Source organism: Pelecanus crispus, chromosome 1 (genome assembly GCF_030463565.1).
Source record: "Pelecanus crispus isolate bPelCri1 chromosome 1, bPelCri1.pri, whole genome shotgun sequence".
In the NCBI taxonomy this organism is placed as follows: Eukaryota; Metazoa; Chordata; class Aves; order Pelecaniformes; family Pelecanidae; genus Pelecanus; species Pelecanus crispus.
This window is the reverse complement of record NC_134643.1, coordinates 207177581-207193793: the sequence shown is the minus strand read 5'-3', so window position 1 is coordinate 207193793 and position 16213 is coordinate 207177581. Positions and strand designations below refer to the sequence as shown.

General features: G+C 40.5%; 1 protein-coding gene across 1 annotated transcript in view; it reads left to right on the top strand.

Annotated features, from left to right (window-relative positions):
• Nucleotides 1-16213, top strand: part of ZMYM2 (zinc finger MYM-type containing 2) — a 75624-nt gene that overhangs the window by 38714 nt on the left and 20697 nt on the right. The window contains exon 10 of the mRNA XM_075728080.1: nt 11234-11406. Coding sequence (XP_075584195.1) covers nt 11234-11406 — 173 coding nt within the window. The remainder of the gene's footprint in view (nt 1-11233; nt 11407-16213) is intronic.

Genomic DNA, 16213 nt, shown 5'->3' with positions numbered 1-16213 from the left:
GCACATAACGTATATATTTACACGCAAACCCTGGCACCCACATTAAAGTCTCTGGGAACAGTATTTCTGTGCAGCTTCATTCCAACTCTGTTTCTTTATACGTTTCTCTTGAGAGATTTAAAAAATATGTGCAGTGACCAGCTGAAACTTCCATTGCAGTAAGCTGTAATTAGAACTGACCTGTCATTTGTGCTAAAGATGGTTATTAATTCTTTCATGGAGTGCAGTATGCTTTTTCTGTTTCTGTCCAAAACTCGGATGCTATGTGGAGGATGAACAACCTGAACGGACTAGTTGAAAGAGTTTAATCTGTTCCCCCAGTACTCAGGTTTCAGAAACTAAACTGTCCTGCTGTTTGCCACTAGAATGCTCATTCCAAAATACCAGTATCTGAATTAAATGTGTATTGTATATGCTAAAGAAAGAAGATCAGAGTTGCTTGTGGATTTTTATGTATGCGTAGTTGCATGAGTGACAGTTGAGGATAGGCTGTGCAAGCTTTTAATCCTGAGGAAATCTTCAAGTTTCTGAGTTTTGAGGTTTTTTAATATATATCCCTTCTGAGGGTCTAGGAGAACAAATCAGTCTTTGGCAATCCAGCAATGGAACTATTTTATGATGAGTATCACCATAACTTTTTTTACTTGTAGACTTATTTTGCATTTAATTCATCTTTTCAATAGAACTAAGTGTTACAATTTAAATAACACAGGCTTTGTAATAATTTCATAACGTGAATTTTAATAACACTGATTCATATCCAGTAGTCTCCTCCTTGGAAGGATAAGGTCAGTAAGCTGTGGAGTAACTCAGTTATCTGATGCTTGGGAGTTCTTTTCAAATGGATAATACAGATAAAAGACAGCTATGAAACTAGCAACTGTAGTACTGTCTTGATAGTATGCTAATAAGTTTCTGGGAATTATGGATTCTGCAAATTAAACTCAATGTAGATAATTCTGATGTTTCATCTAAGTAGAGATAACCCCTTTTGAAATACTGTAGAGCTGACAAGTGGAAAAAAGAAATTTAGGAAATTAAGTGATTTCAGAACTGAGTATGTCTAGGAAAGATGTATATTTAGTTAAAACATTGTAGATTTTAGAGTGGCATTTTTCCAACCACTGCTGTGCAGTGGATTGTTCAGTAAAGTATACTATTAAATGTTTAGATGATTAATTTTTAGATTTATATCATAACATTACAGCCATTGGGAATAGCCTAAGTGTGTTAAATTTTATACAGGTGCTTACATATGAAAGTTTCACAACCAATTAAGATATTACTTGGAATTTGTAGCAATTGCTGTTGTTACTAGAAACACTAGCAAACTGGTTTCAAAACTGATGTGTGATATGAAGTGTTGCTAAGACTTACTTAGAGTTGCTGGGCTTCTCCGGTAGGTGGAGAAATGCGCTGGGGAAAGTTGGGATGGGGGCCCCACTGCGCTGGGCTGCTGTGTCCCCCCTAGGCGAAGGGGGTTGCCATCAAGCCTGCTTGAACCTCTTCATTCCTGATTATTGGTTTCGTTACTGTTAAACGTGAGAGCTACTGCAACTGTTTAAACACAGCTTTTTTTTATTGCTTGCATTATCAACTATATTTTTAGAGACACTGATACACCTTTTAGAAATAAAATGTACAGAATTTGGGCTGGCATAAAGAAATTTTTGAAGACAGTAGTGAAGCTCCCATTTTAATGAAAAATTTTATGGCATAATTACAACTTCCTAACTTCATGCTACTTTGCAGTAGGACCTCATAAAGCTATCAAGGATTGGTAAGTAGTATAGAATGTAGTTAGAGGAAGGAAAAAAGGTGATATTTAATATATGTAAAATTTCATATCACAGATAAGTGTTTTGCATAATAAAAATCTTCTGTTACAAGCTCTCAGGTTCGTGCTTCACAGAGCTGTTATCTCCCTCTCTGCAGCTCTGACAGTGGCCTACCATGTTAAAATAACTTCTGCTTGCTATGGTGCCTTTTCACCTTTAGCTTACCATGTTAGACAATTTGATTTTGCTTCTGACCACTTCTTTTGGCAGTGTCCCTCTGAGATAAATTCTAACCTGAAATATCAGCTTCCTTGTGGCTTTCCTTTGAAGGTTTAGTTGGTGCTGAGTTGGAATATCCTGGCAAAAAGGGACAAATGAAAAGCAAAACATGTTTTAAATACTGTAAAATGTATGACCCATAAAAGTGCCCTTTCACAATTGCAAGAGTCCATGTTGTTATTGAGGGAAGGTATTCCTTTTCCACAAATCAGCTTAGTAGAAAAGTGGACGTCTACTTTGGAGGGCTTTTGAAGTGCCTGAGTTATTCTGAGAGAATACGATCTCCTTTGACAGCTATGGACAAAAGTGACAATGGGACACTCCTGACACCCATTTGAGCCATGGCAGAACTCTCATTGTCACAGTGCAGTTGTTAGGCCATGTCTTATTTAGTAGTCTGGTATTAAATCTTTGAACTGCAGATGGCTATTACAAACAAATATTGTTACTGTAAAAGTTCGGAGATACTTTTCTGCTGATAAAAATGTGTTAAGGTAAAAAAGATAGCATATTCAAACTGGAAAAGTCCCTTAAGAAATAAGTCTTAAGAGGCTCCCTTGCTGCAGAGCACCAAGTGAAGGCTCTTGGCTATGCTGAAGGAAAGCAGGTCTATGCTTTCCAGACAAACACACGTGGAGGAACTGGAGAGTTGGTTCTTGTGGTATTCCACTTGTAGAGGAGTCTGATCATGCGGATGTAGTTTCCAATTAGTGCTTGTTGGATGTATATCTTCTGGTATGAATTGAAAATTTTAACTTGTTAACCTGGATTTTGATACTTCTGGCAGCGTGCTTGTAGTTGAAAAAGTCAAAAGATGGAACTATGCTGAGGAAGAGATTATATGTTTATCTTCCCTCTGTCTGTAGAGGGAGAACATTGATATTGTTAAAGTAACATCATTTATATTTTCAGTACAGGTTATGCTGAATCTTGAGGTTTTTTGTTCATGGAGAGCTAATTTCTAATGTGGTAAAGAATATCAAGTGAAATCCTGTGCATTGTTTGGCTACAGTGGTCTTTGTTAGATTGGCGTTCTTCAGTGTCAATTCCACTGTTGTGTCTTTGAAGAGGCTTGAGACAGTTCTTTAAGCGAAGACGGCATTCGCTGTTGCAGATAAGGGGTGAAGACAATTTAAGGTGCTCAGGTTATGAGCACAAGAAGAAGAAAGCTTATAAAGAAGCTTCTTACTAACCTGAAAGAATAATCAACTTGAAAAGACTTAAGAAAAAGCAAAAACTGAGTAACTGGGTGGGAGTAGGACGGAGGAGAAAGGAAGGAGCTAGTATCTAATACCAGAAAATATTAGGATAAACTGAGGATGTATAAAAGTTGAATTGAGTAATAAAATAGTAAAGGGTTCTTAAGCAGAAGACAAGGAAGGAAGTGGGATACACAGCCTTTCTGTTACACAAAGAGGATGGGGTCTATTTTAATGGTAATCCAAGCAGGACCCAAAATTGCATATATTGCATCTGTTTTCCTAAGGGTAGTGATGTTTATGGTGAAGCCACATAGAGCGGATGATAGGAATGTGGGTATGGAAGAGGTGGCTATTGCATTCAAATGGATACAGAGAGAGGCAGCAAAAAGATGTGGATGGAGTATAGCTCCAGAAATCTTGAAGACCTGGCTTGTGAAGCCACAGGCTTGTGATACGACAGGCCTATTGTTATCCTCTAGATGAAGTTGTTAAAGGATAAAAGTTGAAGTTATTACAAGATGAGAGAACAGCAAGTCTTGTATGTAGCTTGAAGGAGGAGAAAGGTAGTCTGGTAAAGTACAGCCTTTCAGAGGTAAAAAACGTAATTACTTTTAGGATGGAACAATTACTTTCTATAAAAGATGTTATTCTCTGTGGTAAAAAGAGACTGGTGTTGAGGACTTAGGAAGTGTTTTTAGTTCAGCAATCCTTTTTCACAGCTGCATGATGTGCGAATGTACTGAACTTCCCGTAATTCAGCTGGGTGCTGCTGGTGGAATAGGATCAGGTTCTTAGTAGCTTGCTTGCAGTGTGTCTGTAGACAGTCAAGTGAAGCATGTTTCCTACTGTGGGTAGCTCTGCAGGGCTAGACCTGGCAGTTCTTGGGTCTGCCAAGAGAAAGGAAGCTCTCTTGACCTGGAACATCCCTTAAGTAAAGGTTTGCAGGAACTGCTTGTATGTTGTCTTGTCAGTAAGCCTCTGTTGCATGTGTTCAGATCCTTATCCTCTCTCTACAGTTTATGAGGGGAACCAAAGTTCAGGGCTGTTGAAAGGGATAGGTTTTGTGTTGGGTTTTGTTTGGAAGCCAGAATTCTCATAGCATAATTAAAGATACGCTACGTTGATACAGAGCAGATACTCAGCTACTTCTTTTTTGCCTGGTTCAGATTTTGAGTTTGAGTTGCTTCAACTGAAAATGTTCCTTAATGGTGTCTCTGAGACAGTTGACATGTGAGGTGGTCTTCTGTTAGAACTTGGCTAAAGAACATAATTGATTACCTGTGTAGCTTGAACCAAATGACCTGCACTTACATTTTCCTTTGAAATTAAGAGCTGTTTTCTCTTAGAGTCATTTTAAAGCACAAGAGATTTCCTTCTGGTCACACTGTAACTTGTGCGTCTGGTGTTATAGCAGAAATCCTGAGGAACTTAGGATTTTAGTCACATCTTTTGTTCAAAATATTGGGGCTGTCAGCTGTTTGTGTTAGGTAGTGCTTATACTCATGAAACCCAAGTCCCCAGAGGAGTTAGGCTGGCCAAACCCTCAGGATTTTAGTGTTGATACTGGAAAGATCAGACAACCAATGCTTTTTGTATTACACATCCACAATGTACGGTCAGTCAAATCCCACTTCTTGGTCACATCTACAAAGCCAGCATAGATGCTACTGCTCTGTTGATTCATGATTTACATTATGCACCGTGAAGACCAAGTTGTTTGAGCTCAGAATCTGTTTTGCCAAAGGCAAATACCTTTTTCCGTACTTCAAAGTAAGTCTTACTATTCCGATCAAAACCATAGTATTATAATAAGAAGTTATATCCTAGGTATGCACAGACTACCAAGGACCTAATTAAAATACATGCTATAAAAAGAAAGGCATTTTGTTTTCCCTTTGTCTGAAGTGACAAGGTCTTGAAGCAACCAAATATTCCCTGGTCAGGTGGATTAAGTTACCTGTTACAAACACATCAAAAAGTATCAGACAAATCTGAAGCATTTTGCTCATGATACTGCACAAAGAAAAGCCTGTACTTCTGTTTTAGAAGTCTTCAAGTTGTAACAATCTTCTATCAACATCTGAAGTTTTATCATGATGGATTTTCTGTCTTCTGTAGAGGCCTCCTTCAGCAAGAAGCTCTTCAGTCAGTGATCTGTAAAAAAAAAAACCCTGTGTTTTTCAGGTGTTTAGTCTTAAGGGCTAGAATTTTGGACTTTTGTTTCCCCATAATCATAGAATCATAGAATGCTTTGGGTTGGAAGGAACCTTTAGAGGTCATCTAGCCCAACCCCCCTGCAGTGAGCAGGGACAGCTTTAACCAGATCAGGTTGCTCAGAGCCCCATCCAGCCTGACCTTGAATGTTGCCAGGGATGGGGCCTCTACCACCTCTCTGGGCAACCTGTTCCAGTGCTTGACCACCCTCGTTGTAAAAAATTTCTTTCTTATGTCTAGTCTAAATCTATTCTTCTTTAGTTTAAATCCATTATTCCTTGTCCTGTCACAACAGGCCTTGCTAAAAAGATTGCCCTCATCGTTCCTATAGGCCCCCTTTAAGTACTGAAAGGCCACAATAAGGTCTCCTTGCAGCCTTCTCTTCTCCAGGCTGAACAACCCCAACTCTTTCAGCCTGTCCTCATAGGAGAGGTGCTCCAGCCCTCGGATCATTTTGTGGCCCTCCTCTGGACCCGCTCCAAGAGGTCCATGTCCTTCTTGTGCTGAGGGCTCCAGAGCTGGATGCAGTACTCCAGATGAGGTCTCACCAGAGCAGAGCAGAGGGGCAGAATCACCTCCCTCGACCTGCTGGCCACGCTTCTTTTGATGCATCCCAGGATACGGTTGGCTTTCTGGGCTGCAAGTGCACATTGCTGGCTCATGTCCAGCTTTTCATCTACCAGTACCCCCAAGCCCTTCTCCACAGGGCTGCTCTCAATCCCTTCATCCCCCAGCCTGTATTGATATCGGGGGTTGCCCCGTCCCAGGTGCAGGACCTTGCACTTGGCCTTGTTGAACCTCATGAGATTCACACAGGCCCACCTCTCTGGCTTGTCCAGGTCCCTTTGGATGACATCTCATCCTTCTGGCTTGTCATCTGCACCACTCAGCTTGGTGTCACCTGCAAACTTGCTGAGGGTGCACTCAATCCCACTGTCTATGTCATTGATGAATATATTAAACAGCACTGGTCCCCGTGTGGACCCCTGAGGGACTCCACTCGTCACCAGTCTCCATGTGGACATCAAGCCATTGACCACGACCCTCTGGATGTGACCATCCAGCCAATTCCTTATTCACCGAACAGTTCACCCATCAAATCCATATCTCCCCAATTTAGAAGGATGTTGTGGGGGACTGTTGAAGGCTTTACAGAAGTCCAAATAGATGACATCCATTGCTTTTCCCTTGTCCACTGATGCAGTCACTCCTTCATAGAAAGCCACTAGGTTAGGCAGGACTTGCCCTTGGTGAATCCGTGCTGGCTGTCTCGAATCACCTCCCTGTCTTCCATGTGCTTGAGCATAGCTTCTAGGAGGATCTGCTCCATGATCTTCCCAGGCACAGAGGTGAGGCTGACAGGTCAGTAGTTCCCAGGGTCCTCCTTTCTTCCCTTTTTAAAAATGGGCACAACATTCCCCTTTTTCCAGTCAGCAGGGACTTCACCTGACTGCCATGACTTTTCAAGTATCATGGAGAGTGGCTTGGCAACTACATCAGCCAACTCCCTCAGGGCTCTGGGATGCATCTCATCAGGTCCCACAGACTTGTGTACACTGAGGTTCTTCAGGTGGTCTCGAACCTGATCTTCCCTTACAGTGGGAGGGGCTTTACCCCCCTGGTCCCTATCTTGTGGTCCATCAACTCAGGAGGGATGAGGAGAGAGGTTGCCAGTGAAGACTGAGGCAAAGAAGTTGATGAGTACCTCAGCCTTCTCCTCATCTGTTGATACTAGGTCGCCTTTCTTGTTCATCGGGGGGGTATGCTTTCTTTAACTTTCCTTTTCTGGTTGATATACCTGTAGAAGTCCTTCTTGTTATTCTTTACATCCCTTGCCAAATTCAGCTCCAGCTGTGCCTTGGCCTTCCTGATGCCCTCCCTACACAACCGGGCAGTTTCCCTGTACTCTTCCCAGGACACCTGTCGCTGCTTCCACTGCCTGTGCAGTTCCCTCTTGCTCTTTAGTTTGACCAGCAGGTCTCAACTCAGCCATGCTGGTCTCTTCCCTTCCTTGCCTGATTTCTTACACTTGGGGACTGAGAGCCCTTGTGCTCAATGGAAGGTGCCCTTAAAGATCTGCAGGTTCTGTTCTGTTCCCCTGTCCCTGAGAACAGTTTCCCAGGGGGTCCTTCTGACTAACTCCTTGAAGAGCTGGAAGTTGGCTTTTCTAAAGTTTAGGGTCCTGACTGTACTCCTCGCTTTTCCCATGTCCCTCAGGAGTGTGAACTCCACCAGTGCATGATCACTGCAGCACAGGCTGCCTCCAGTCTTGACATCACCAATGAGCTCACTTGCATTGGTGACCATCAGGTCCAGTACTGCATCCCCTCAGGTAGGGGTGTCTGTTACCTGGCTTAGGAAGTTGTCATCTATGCATTCTAGGAATCTCCTGTATTGCCTACAGCTTGCCGTGTTGTTGCTTCTCCAGCAAATGTTGGGGTGGTTGAACACGCCCAGTAGGATGAGAGTCTGCAAGCACGAAGCCTCCTGGAGCTGGAGGAAGAAGGCTTTGTCAGTAGGCTCCCCTTGATAAGGCGGCCTGTAGTAGACACCAACCACAACGTTCCCTTTGTTGCCTGCCTCTGATTCTTACCCATAAGCTTTCAACCTGCTCGTGGCTATTCTTCAGGGACAGCTCTTCACACTGTATCAATTTCTTTACGTAGAGGGCAGTGCCTCCGCCCCTCCTTGCTCATCTGTCTCTTCTGAGCAGCCTGTAGCCATCAATAGCCACATTCCAGTCCTGGGATTCATCCCACCAAGTTTCAGTTGTGGCAATCAGGTCATAGCTTTCTAGTAGCACAGTAGCTTCCAACTACTCCTGTTTGTTCCACATGCTGTGTGTGCTCATGTAGAGGCATTTCATCTGGGCTGTTGGCCATGTCGTCTTAGTGGAACATCCCTTGTTTCCCTTGAGGTGTTTCACCGAGGTTTCCTTGTTAGCTCCTACTACCTCAGGAGCCCCCAGCTCATCTCCACAAGACTTCGAGAGTGCTGCAGCATCCCCAGCATGCCTCTTGGCAACAGGTTGAGGGCTCATAGTAGCACCTTGTCCCTCTAACCATTGTGTACCATCGCATAGCTTGTCACAGGCAAGCCTGGTATGTTCCCCCTCCCCCTTCACATCTAGTTTAAAGCCCTGTCAATGAGCCCCACAAGCTCCTGAGCAAAGACCCTCTTTCCCCTTTGAGAAAGGTGGCTCCCATTTGACACCAGCAAGCCTCGTGCCGTGTAGGCCATCGCTTTGTCAAAAAACCCAAAGTTGTGACAGTGGCACCAGCCACGGAGCCATGTATTAATAGATTGTGTCCGCCTGTTCCTTCCAATGTCACACCTCTCACAACTGGAGGGAGGGAGGAAGAAATAACCTGTGCCCCAGATTCCCTCACTAACCATCCCAAGGCCCTAAAGTCTCTTTTAATCACCCTTGGGCTACATGCCGCAACTTCGTCACCACCCATGTGGAAGAGCAGTAATGGGTAGTAGTCCAAGGGCCGTACTAGGCTGGGAAGTCTCCTAGTGGTATCTCTAACCCAGGCTCCTGGGAGGCAGCAGGCTTCCCTATGAGGAGGGTCCACCCGGCATATTGGACCCTCTGTTCCCCTCAGAAGGGAGTCTCCTACACCTGTGACCTGTAATGTTCACTGCTCATTATTTTCCATGAGTCAGAGATGTGGGAGATGTTTGACTGTAGAATGGAAAAGTTCTTACCTGATAACTTTTTTTTAATGTAACAGCAGTATCTTAAATTTTACTCCCTGTAGTTTAGCAGACAGGAAGAATGTCAACTTTGTACATTCCTTTTTGTAGACTATTTATCCAGGTGCACATAGTTTATCTGATTGGTAGTAGAGGAGTACTACTATCTGTAGTCTTTAAAGGTTGATGCAGCATTGAACGGCTCTTTTAAGGCACAGCTGAAGAGGAGGGTACATTGTGGTGCTGAGCTATCTCTGGAATTGTAAAGAAGCGGCAAGAATCTGATGCCCCATAAAATAATGAGAGATACAGCCAGCAGGGAAAAATACTGGCAAAAAATTTTCAGTGCTTTAATGGGTACTTTTAACTAATAGCTTGCACACAGTGGTATCTTCAGGATTATTATTTCCTTCAGAGCAATGTATTTAACATACGAATTAGTTGCACTGTAAGGATGATTGCTTGATTCGGTGCTTTCCATCTGCACTGCCTGTTTTGTGTGTTAGTAATTTTCTTTTTTCTGTTGTTAAAGAATCAGATACATAACTAAAAAAACCCAGTTTAAAACACAGTTATTACCTCCAGTGTCTTATTTGTATGACATTCTATAACTGTCTTGTTTTGACATTGCTAGCAAATTTAATTTGTTAGCAGAACTTACAGTATTGCAAGTTAAAATTCCTCAATAACCTTTTGTTTTTGAAAGATGCTGTCTGCTGCAGTCCGCTTATATTCTTGTGCTTTTAGTGATTTTAAAGTAGTATCTCAGTTTCACACATATTGAATTCTACCCTAATAGGCAGCAGCACAAGTCACTTAATTGAAATTACTGAAAACACTATAATTATAGTGTTTTTATATTCTGTATGCCAGAGGAAGTGCAGCATGTATGTTACCTATTGAGTTTCATAACTTAGCGGAAGTACAGACGTCTGCATGTGTTAGACTATATGCCCTAGCAGAGCGGGCACTTGGAAGACTTGAGTTTTGGTCTTGGTGGTACTGTGGTATTTGGGAGATCATAAAAACAGGTGCAGTACCTTAGATTAAAGGTGTGTGTAGATGCTCTCTCTTTTTAATCTAGACAGTTACTTCATCTTCTCATACTGTTCTCTCCTTTAAAATTAGCACAATTAGAGAGATATATGGTGTATGATTTAGACATCAGCTGAATAGAAACTAGATTTGAGGTAGTTTAAATACATTATATTCTCAAAATAGCCTATGTAATAGCTACAGTATTCCTCTTTTAATGCATTTAATACATTAGAATGTCTTTTCTAATTTGCTTGAGGGAGGATCAGGTTCTTAAAGAATATAGCTCTCATGGCAACCTTGAAATTATGACTGCATAGCAAAAAATGCAAAAAAAAAACCCAACCCATCTGATGTGAAAAGAAAAAACAAAAGATTCATTGCATACAAAACCTACACAAATTTCATATGTAAACTCCTATCACTGCATAATTGGTCTCTGTACTGATCATTGCTTACTTTATGGGTTTTTTTTAAAAAAAAAAACTCAGTTCTTAGGTCATCTTATACCTATTAGTGCTCTTAAAAATTAATGAGTTGTCTTAAGTGGTTTGTTGTATTAATATGAATGAAAGTAGTAATAGAAATAAGTTGATCCTTGAAGATAGGTATTGTTTTAGTGGATAGTGTTGTCTAGCTTAAAATTTCTGCTCGTTATTGTCTGGATATCTAGCGTTCTGAGGATGTGTAACTGAGCAATGTAATTCCAAGTCAATGCTTTTGCATGGGTCTATATGAAAAGAAAATGATGTATTTTTTCTGACTGTTTATTCAGGGATTTGATAAGCACAGATTCAAGCGTAGTGTTTTGAAAAAGATGCAGACATCACATGAAACCATAGAGTTGTGCAGGAAAGGTATTCAGGTAAAAATGTCTTGAAATGTAGTCTATTATGCAACCTGAATTTGTCTGAAGCCCCATTGTTGGCTGTTGTTGTATTCATTTAATTTTCAATATTTAACTCTTAACTGTGATATCTCTCTGTAAAAATTACTTTGTTCCTAATGTTTAAAATCTGTTTCCAGGCTGCAAGCTGCTATATAAACAAGACTTTGCAAGACGGTTAGGACTGAGATGTGTTACTTGTAATTACTGCTCACAGCTGTGCAAAAAGGGAGCAACTAAGGAACTTGATGGTGTAGTGAGAGATTTCTGCAGTGAAGAGTGCTGTAAAAAATTTCAGGACTGGTACTACAAGGCAAGTAACTCAGAATTTTTGACGAGAGCTCCACAGTTAAAAAAACCAAAAATGCACATGTGAGGATATCTCAAGGACTGTGCAGCAAATATGGCTTACTTCAGCAAAGCATTTTGCTACACAATAAGCAAATTAATAAATTTCATCATTTGAGTTTTCTTAGATCTTAGGAGCAGCATTTCTACCATCTGATTTTATTAATTCATTTGGCAAGGAAGTCTTGAGTTACAGAAAAACAAGAAACTACTATGTATATTTGTTACTTTGACAATTCCAATTTTTTCTCCTCAATTGATACCATATTTTTCTTGTCAAAACTTCTTAAATGTGTATTCAGAATGTTGAAAACACTGTTAACAGCAGCTGGATGATACCTTGAGTTCACTGACGATAAACTAGGTTAGCAGATTTTTTCTTGTTCCTGTTTTTGCCTCCTTTTTTGCCTTTTCCCTTCTCCCACAGTTTGAACTGCAGAGGCTTTGATTGTTCAGTATTTCCCAGTGGAAAGGATGCCAAAGGGAAAAGCAAGACCAAATGGATTTCTAATAAAAGTTTAAATCAAACAGATGGCATCTAGTTCTAAATCTCTGGAAGCTTAACTACCTTGTGAAGCACAACCAGCAAAGAGTTCACGTTAAGAGGTTTTTTGTTTCCATTTTTTGAAAGAAAGAAAGAAAGAAAGGTGAAATTGGACTGGGTTTAACCTGCGATTAGTACCATGGATAAAATATTTGATCTCTGGTGTGAACATCCTGGAAAGCTACACTGATAATATCAAAACAAGAACTACACTTGTGGATGCAATTGCAAAAAAGACAGTACAAAATTCATCACCTTACCAAAACTCTGTACACAGCCTGGAAGGCAATAAAAAGCTTGAAATGTTAGAGGGCTAGATACAAGTCCTGTAATTCAAGATGATCTACCTACCATAAAAGAACTGAATCTGAAGACATATCTGATATTTTGGAATGGCTGGTTCCAGAAATGTTACAGCCAAACATTGTAAAGTCTTTATTTTGAATAATGTATGTAGGGTCCTGTTAGACATTCCTGAAAGAAAACTGCTGAAGACCAGAATGTGTTTCTTCTGTCTCATGTGAAAATAGGGTGACAAAGCTTGGCTGCAAAGTTCTTAAACTTACTAAAATGTTAACTTCATACAACAATATTTAATCTATATGCCTTAAAAACTTGGGGTATGGGGTGAAACTTATCCCTGCATAAAAAGTGCCTTCTGATGGAGAACTTAATAAAGCTTTGGTGTGCTTTAGAAATCTCTTGGTGATTCAGCAAAGAATATAGTCTGGGGGTGTGCATACCAAACTAGCTTCATGTACATAAACTTCCATAGAAGCTTGTACTGAGTCAGGTTTGAGAACCACTTGAAAACTCTGACTTCAGGTTGTCCTTCTGATCCATGGGATAAGGCAATAACTTGATTGGCCCATTAAGTCTGCTTAAGAAATGCTGTTGGTACTGTGGTACAGGAAAGTTATACATGATGCCGTGAAAAGGCAATTTAATCTAAACAGACTTGCTGGTAACTAGTGACTTTTGATACTTTTGATGATACTGAAGTGTTAGGTATTTTTACTTCTTGAATCTTACACTTGCTAGTGGAACTAGTGTTACATGATTCTGAATTGTTGATTGTCCTTTTTTTCAAATATTTCTTAAAGCCTTTACCTAATTCAGTTCTGATTATAAAAGTTTGGAATTTATTAAGTGGGGAAGACATGTAATAGGTTTGGGAAATTGTGTGTTTTGCTAAAATTGTCCTTTTTTTTCCTTACATCCTTGCTGGTAACTACTCTCTCTTTTATAGAAGTCACTCCAGATAACTTAGATTTGGTAGTGCATTGTTAGCTAATGTTCTTACCTAGCCATCAATAGATAATGATCAAAATAATAGGAAGATAGAATAGATGCAGACCCCTCCCCAAATTTGTACTTCATTTGCTGTTTTGTCTGTTAGCTTCTTAAAAGCATAGTTACATATGTATGAGCTTTGTCTCATTTATGCAATGTCCAGTGTTATTTTGGAGTTTCAATGAATGTATACATGAAGAGAAATAAGTAGTAACAACCTAGTAATGTTTTAACACCAGCATTGTGTTCATTAAACAAGTGTTTGTCTCCATCTTCTTTGTCTACTTTTTTTTATGGACATATTTTTCTCATGTAGCGTTATTTGGAAAACATCTTAACTTTTAAAAATAATTCAGTATTATGGGAGAGCTTCCCTAAATGCCAAAATTCTCTTCTCAAAAAGCCAGAAGGTAGTGGTGGTAGAAGCACAACAGGCTGTTATCTAGAAGTACTAGATACAGACTTATGTAGAAGTGTTCTTCAAACCTGATATGAGGGATTGAAATGTAAAAGAATAGTTCAGTCCTAATCATCTGTTGGGTGACAGCTACAGTTACCAGTTGGTGCCAAGTTCTGAGGAAATTTCTACTGTGTGGTGTCCATGCACCTCTAAGACGAGAGGTAAAGTTTTTGGTGTCTTGAGGTTAGCTCCCTAAGTTGTTAGAGCTCCTCCTGTAAACTTCAATTGCATGCCATGGTTTGGATGTTAATCTGAAAAATGCCTGGGAAATTTCAATATAAATATTTTAGTAGCCTGATGTTTGATGACAGTTTCAATCATTTGATGTTACTTATACTAGAGCATTGAAAGCACCTTGAAAAAGAGTATACAGTTCTGAGAAAAGCACAGAAATCTGTTTCTTTAAATATACATTATGAAACATTGCTGAAAATACTACAGCTGAAGTGCGCTTACAGGTCATTCAAGGCTACAGTGGAGTATTGATTGGACTGAGCATGTGCGGTGGTGACTAGGTATTCAGTAGAGGTCAGGTGTCTTCAGCAAAGACTAAGTAGGAGGTGGGGAGCTATGGTCTGAGGCATAGAAAAATTATTGTGGGTGGTGAGCTCGGATAGCAATGATTGTCAACAGTGGTAAAATTTGAAACAATGCAGCCAGCATTGATCTAAATGGTAAAGGCAGCAAGACAACCTTGTGGAATTTCTCTTGTCCGAATTTAGCCATTGTATAGTTAGGCATCTCAATTTCAAGTAGGTACTGTTTCAGAACAGTTGATCTCCTTTCTCTTACAATCACTCACTCTCTGGAAACATCTCTTGCTTCCTATTTATTGCACATTTAACTCAGAATAGACAGCTAAGATTAGGTCAAATTAATACCAGTCCAGACCATTGAAGATCATTTAGGAACAGGTCATTGGAGGATTAAAAATGTAAATAAAAGCCCCACATGTGAAAACTTCATTTTTAAACCAAGTTTGGGGCAAACATTAGTGATTTATACTAATCACCATGCCAATTTGAACATGTTGAAGTTGGACCTGGGAAAAGACTTGGACCAAAAAGTGGTCGGGAGTGGCAAAGGGGTTATGTGCAACTGGAGCACAGAGAGCATAGATGGACTTCTTGGAAATGCAGAGAGAGAGCAGACTTGAAGGCAGGTGTTTTGGAGATTCAATTAAGATATACTGCCAGTATCCCAAATGAAAACAAATGGAAGGGGGAGGGAAGGAAAAAGCAGAAAATCACGAATTCACACTTTCACTCTCAGTTACATGGTCAGGGAGGTGGGGAGAGCAAGCAGGTAGTAGGAAACTTCAGTGTGTGGAAGGGTGTATAGTATTGACTGCAAGCATGATCATGGAAATGGTAGAATTACAGTGTAGCAAGTGTAGGGATGAGAAGTGAAGCATCCTTATAAAGGAATCTTGGGCTTGCTAAGGAATAGTAATTTCCATGTGGAAGCAAACCAAAATTTTTTCACCTAAATACCTTAGTAGCAGCCCAGGAGAGACAATAATACGCTTACTCAAAGGCCTAAATGGAAGAGCAGAAGCAGGAGCGGGAGAAAACAGTTGCAGGAAGGCTGTAGTTGCTGCATTTGACAAGATGTGTCACCTTTTTCTTTCTTTGAAGGAGAGAGAAAATTGAGCAGAAAGTGGTGCTTTGATAGTCAAGCAGTGTGCAGCAGGTCAGAATAGGTGGGCTTTTCTGTACGTGGGTCAGCTGTCATTCCTAATCAGTGTTACATGGGCTTGACTTTTAAAATTAGACTGAATTATATATAATTTTTTTTCCTACTGGTATTTCAGCCTTGTGGTGGCTTTGGAAGATGCATTTGCAATAAAGGTGGGAGTTCACAGTTTCCCTGAACTGATAAATCTAGGTTATTTTGGCAACACTCCACACTTCATCTCCTTCCCCACTCCCTTCCAAGAATACAACTTATTTGCTCTTTAGTCCCACTGAGAACATCTCTGCTGCAAAATGAACTATGGATCAGCATCAGCAGAAAGTCAAAGTGACAAATGTAACAAAAATTGAGGGAGTATGGGGGTAATGCAGTGCTGTAAGGTCCCTGACCTTGTGTCCCCCGCAGGTGCATAAGCACTACTGCTGACACCTGCATATAAGGAGGGGAAAAGAAGTGCCTGCCCTTCCAGGAGCACCTGGCACTTAAGAGTGAGGTGATCCTGAAGCCACAGCTTTAATTGCTCCCAATTTAAAGCTGGTTATACTGTTAGAATTGAGTCTCTCGATATACCATCTTAAATATTTGAAAATTACAACTGGGAGCTGAATTTCCTACATTGCCAGAGGATGGTGCCGGACTGTTTAAGTACAGAGGAGGAACTCAACGTTTAATTAATTCTAAAATTTTAACTAATTGGCCTGTTCATACTTTTTTGGAGTTGCGAGAACTACCGTTGGACTTTTTGTTTTTTTGTTTTTTTTTTTTAAAGCCATCAGAGCT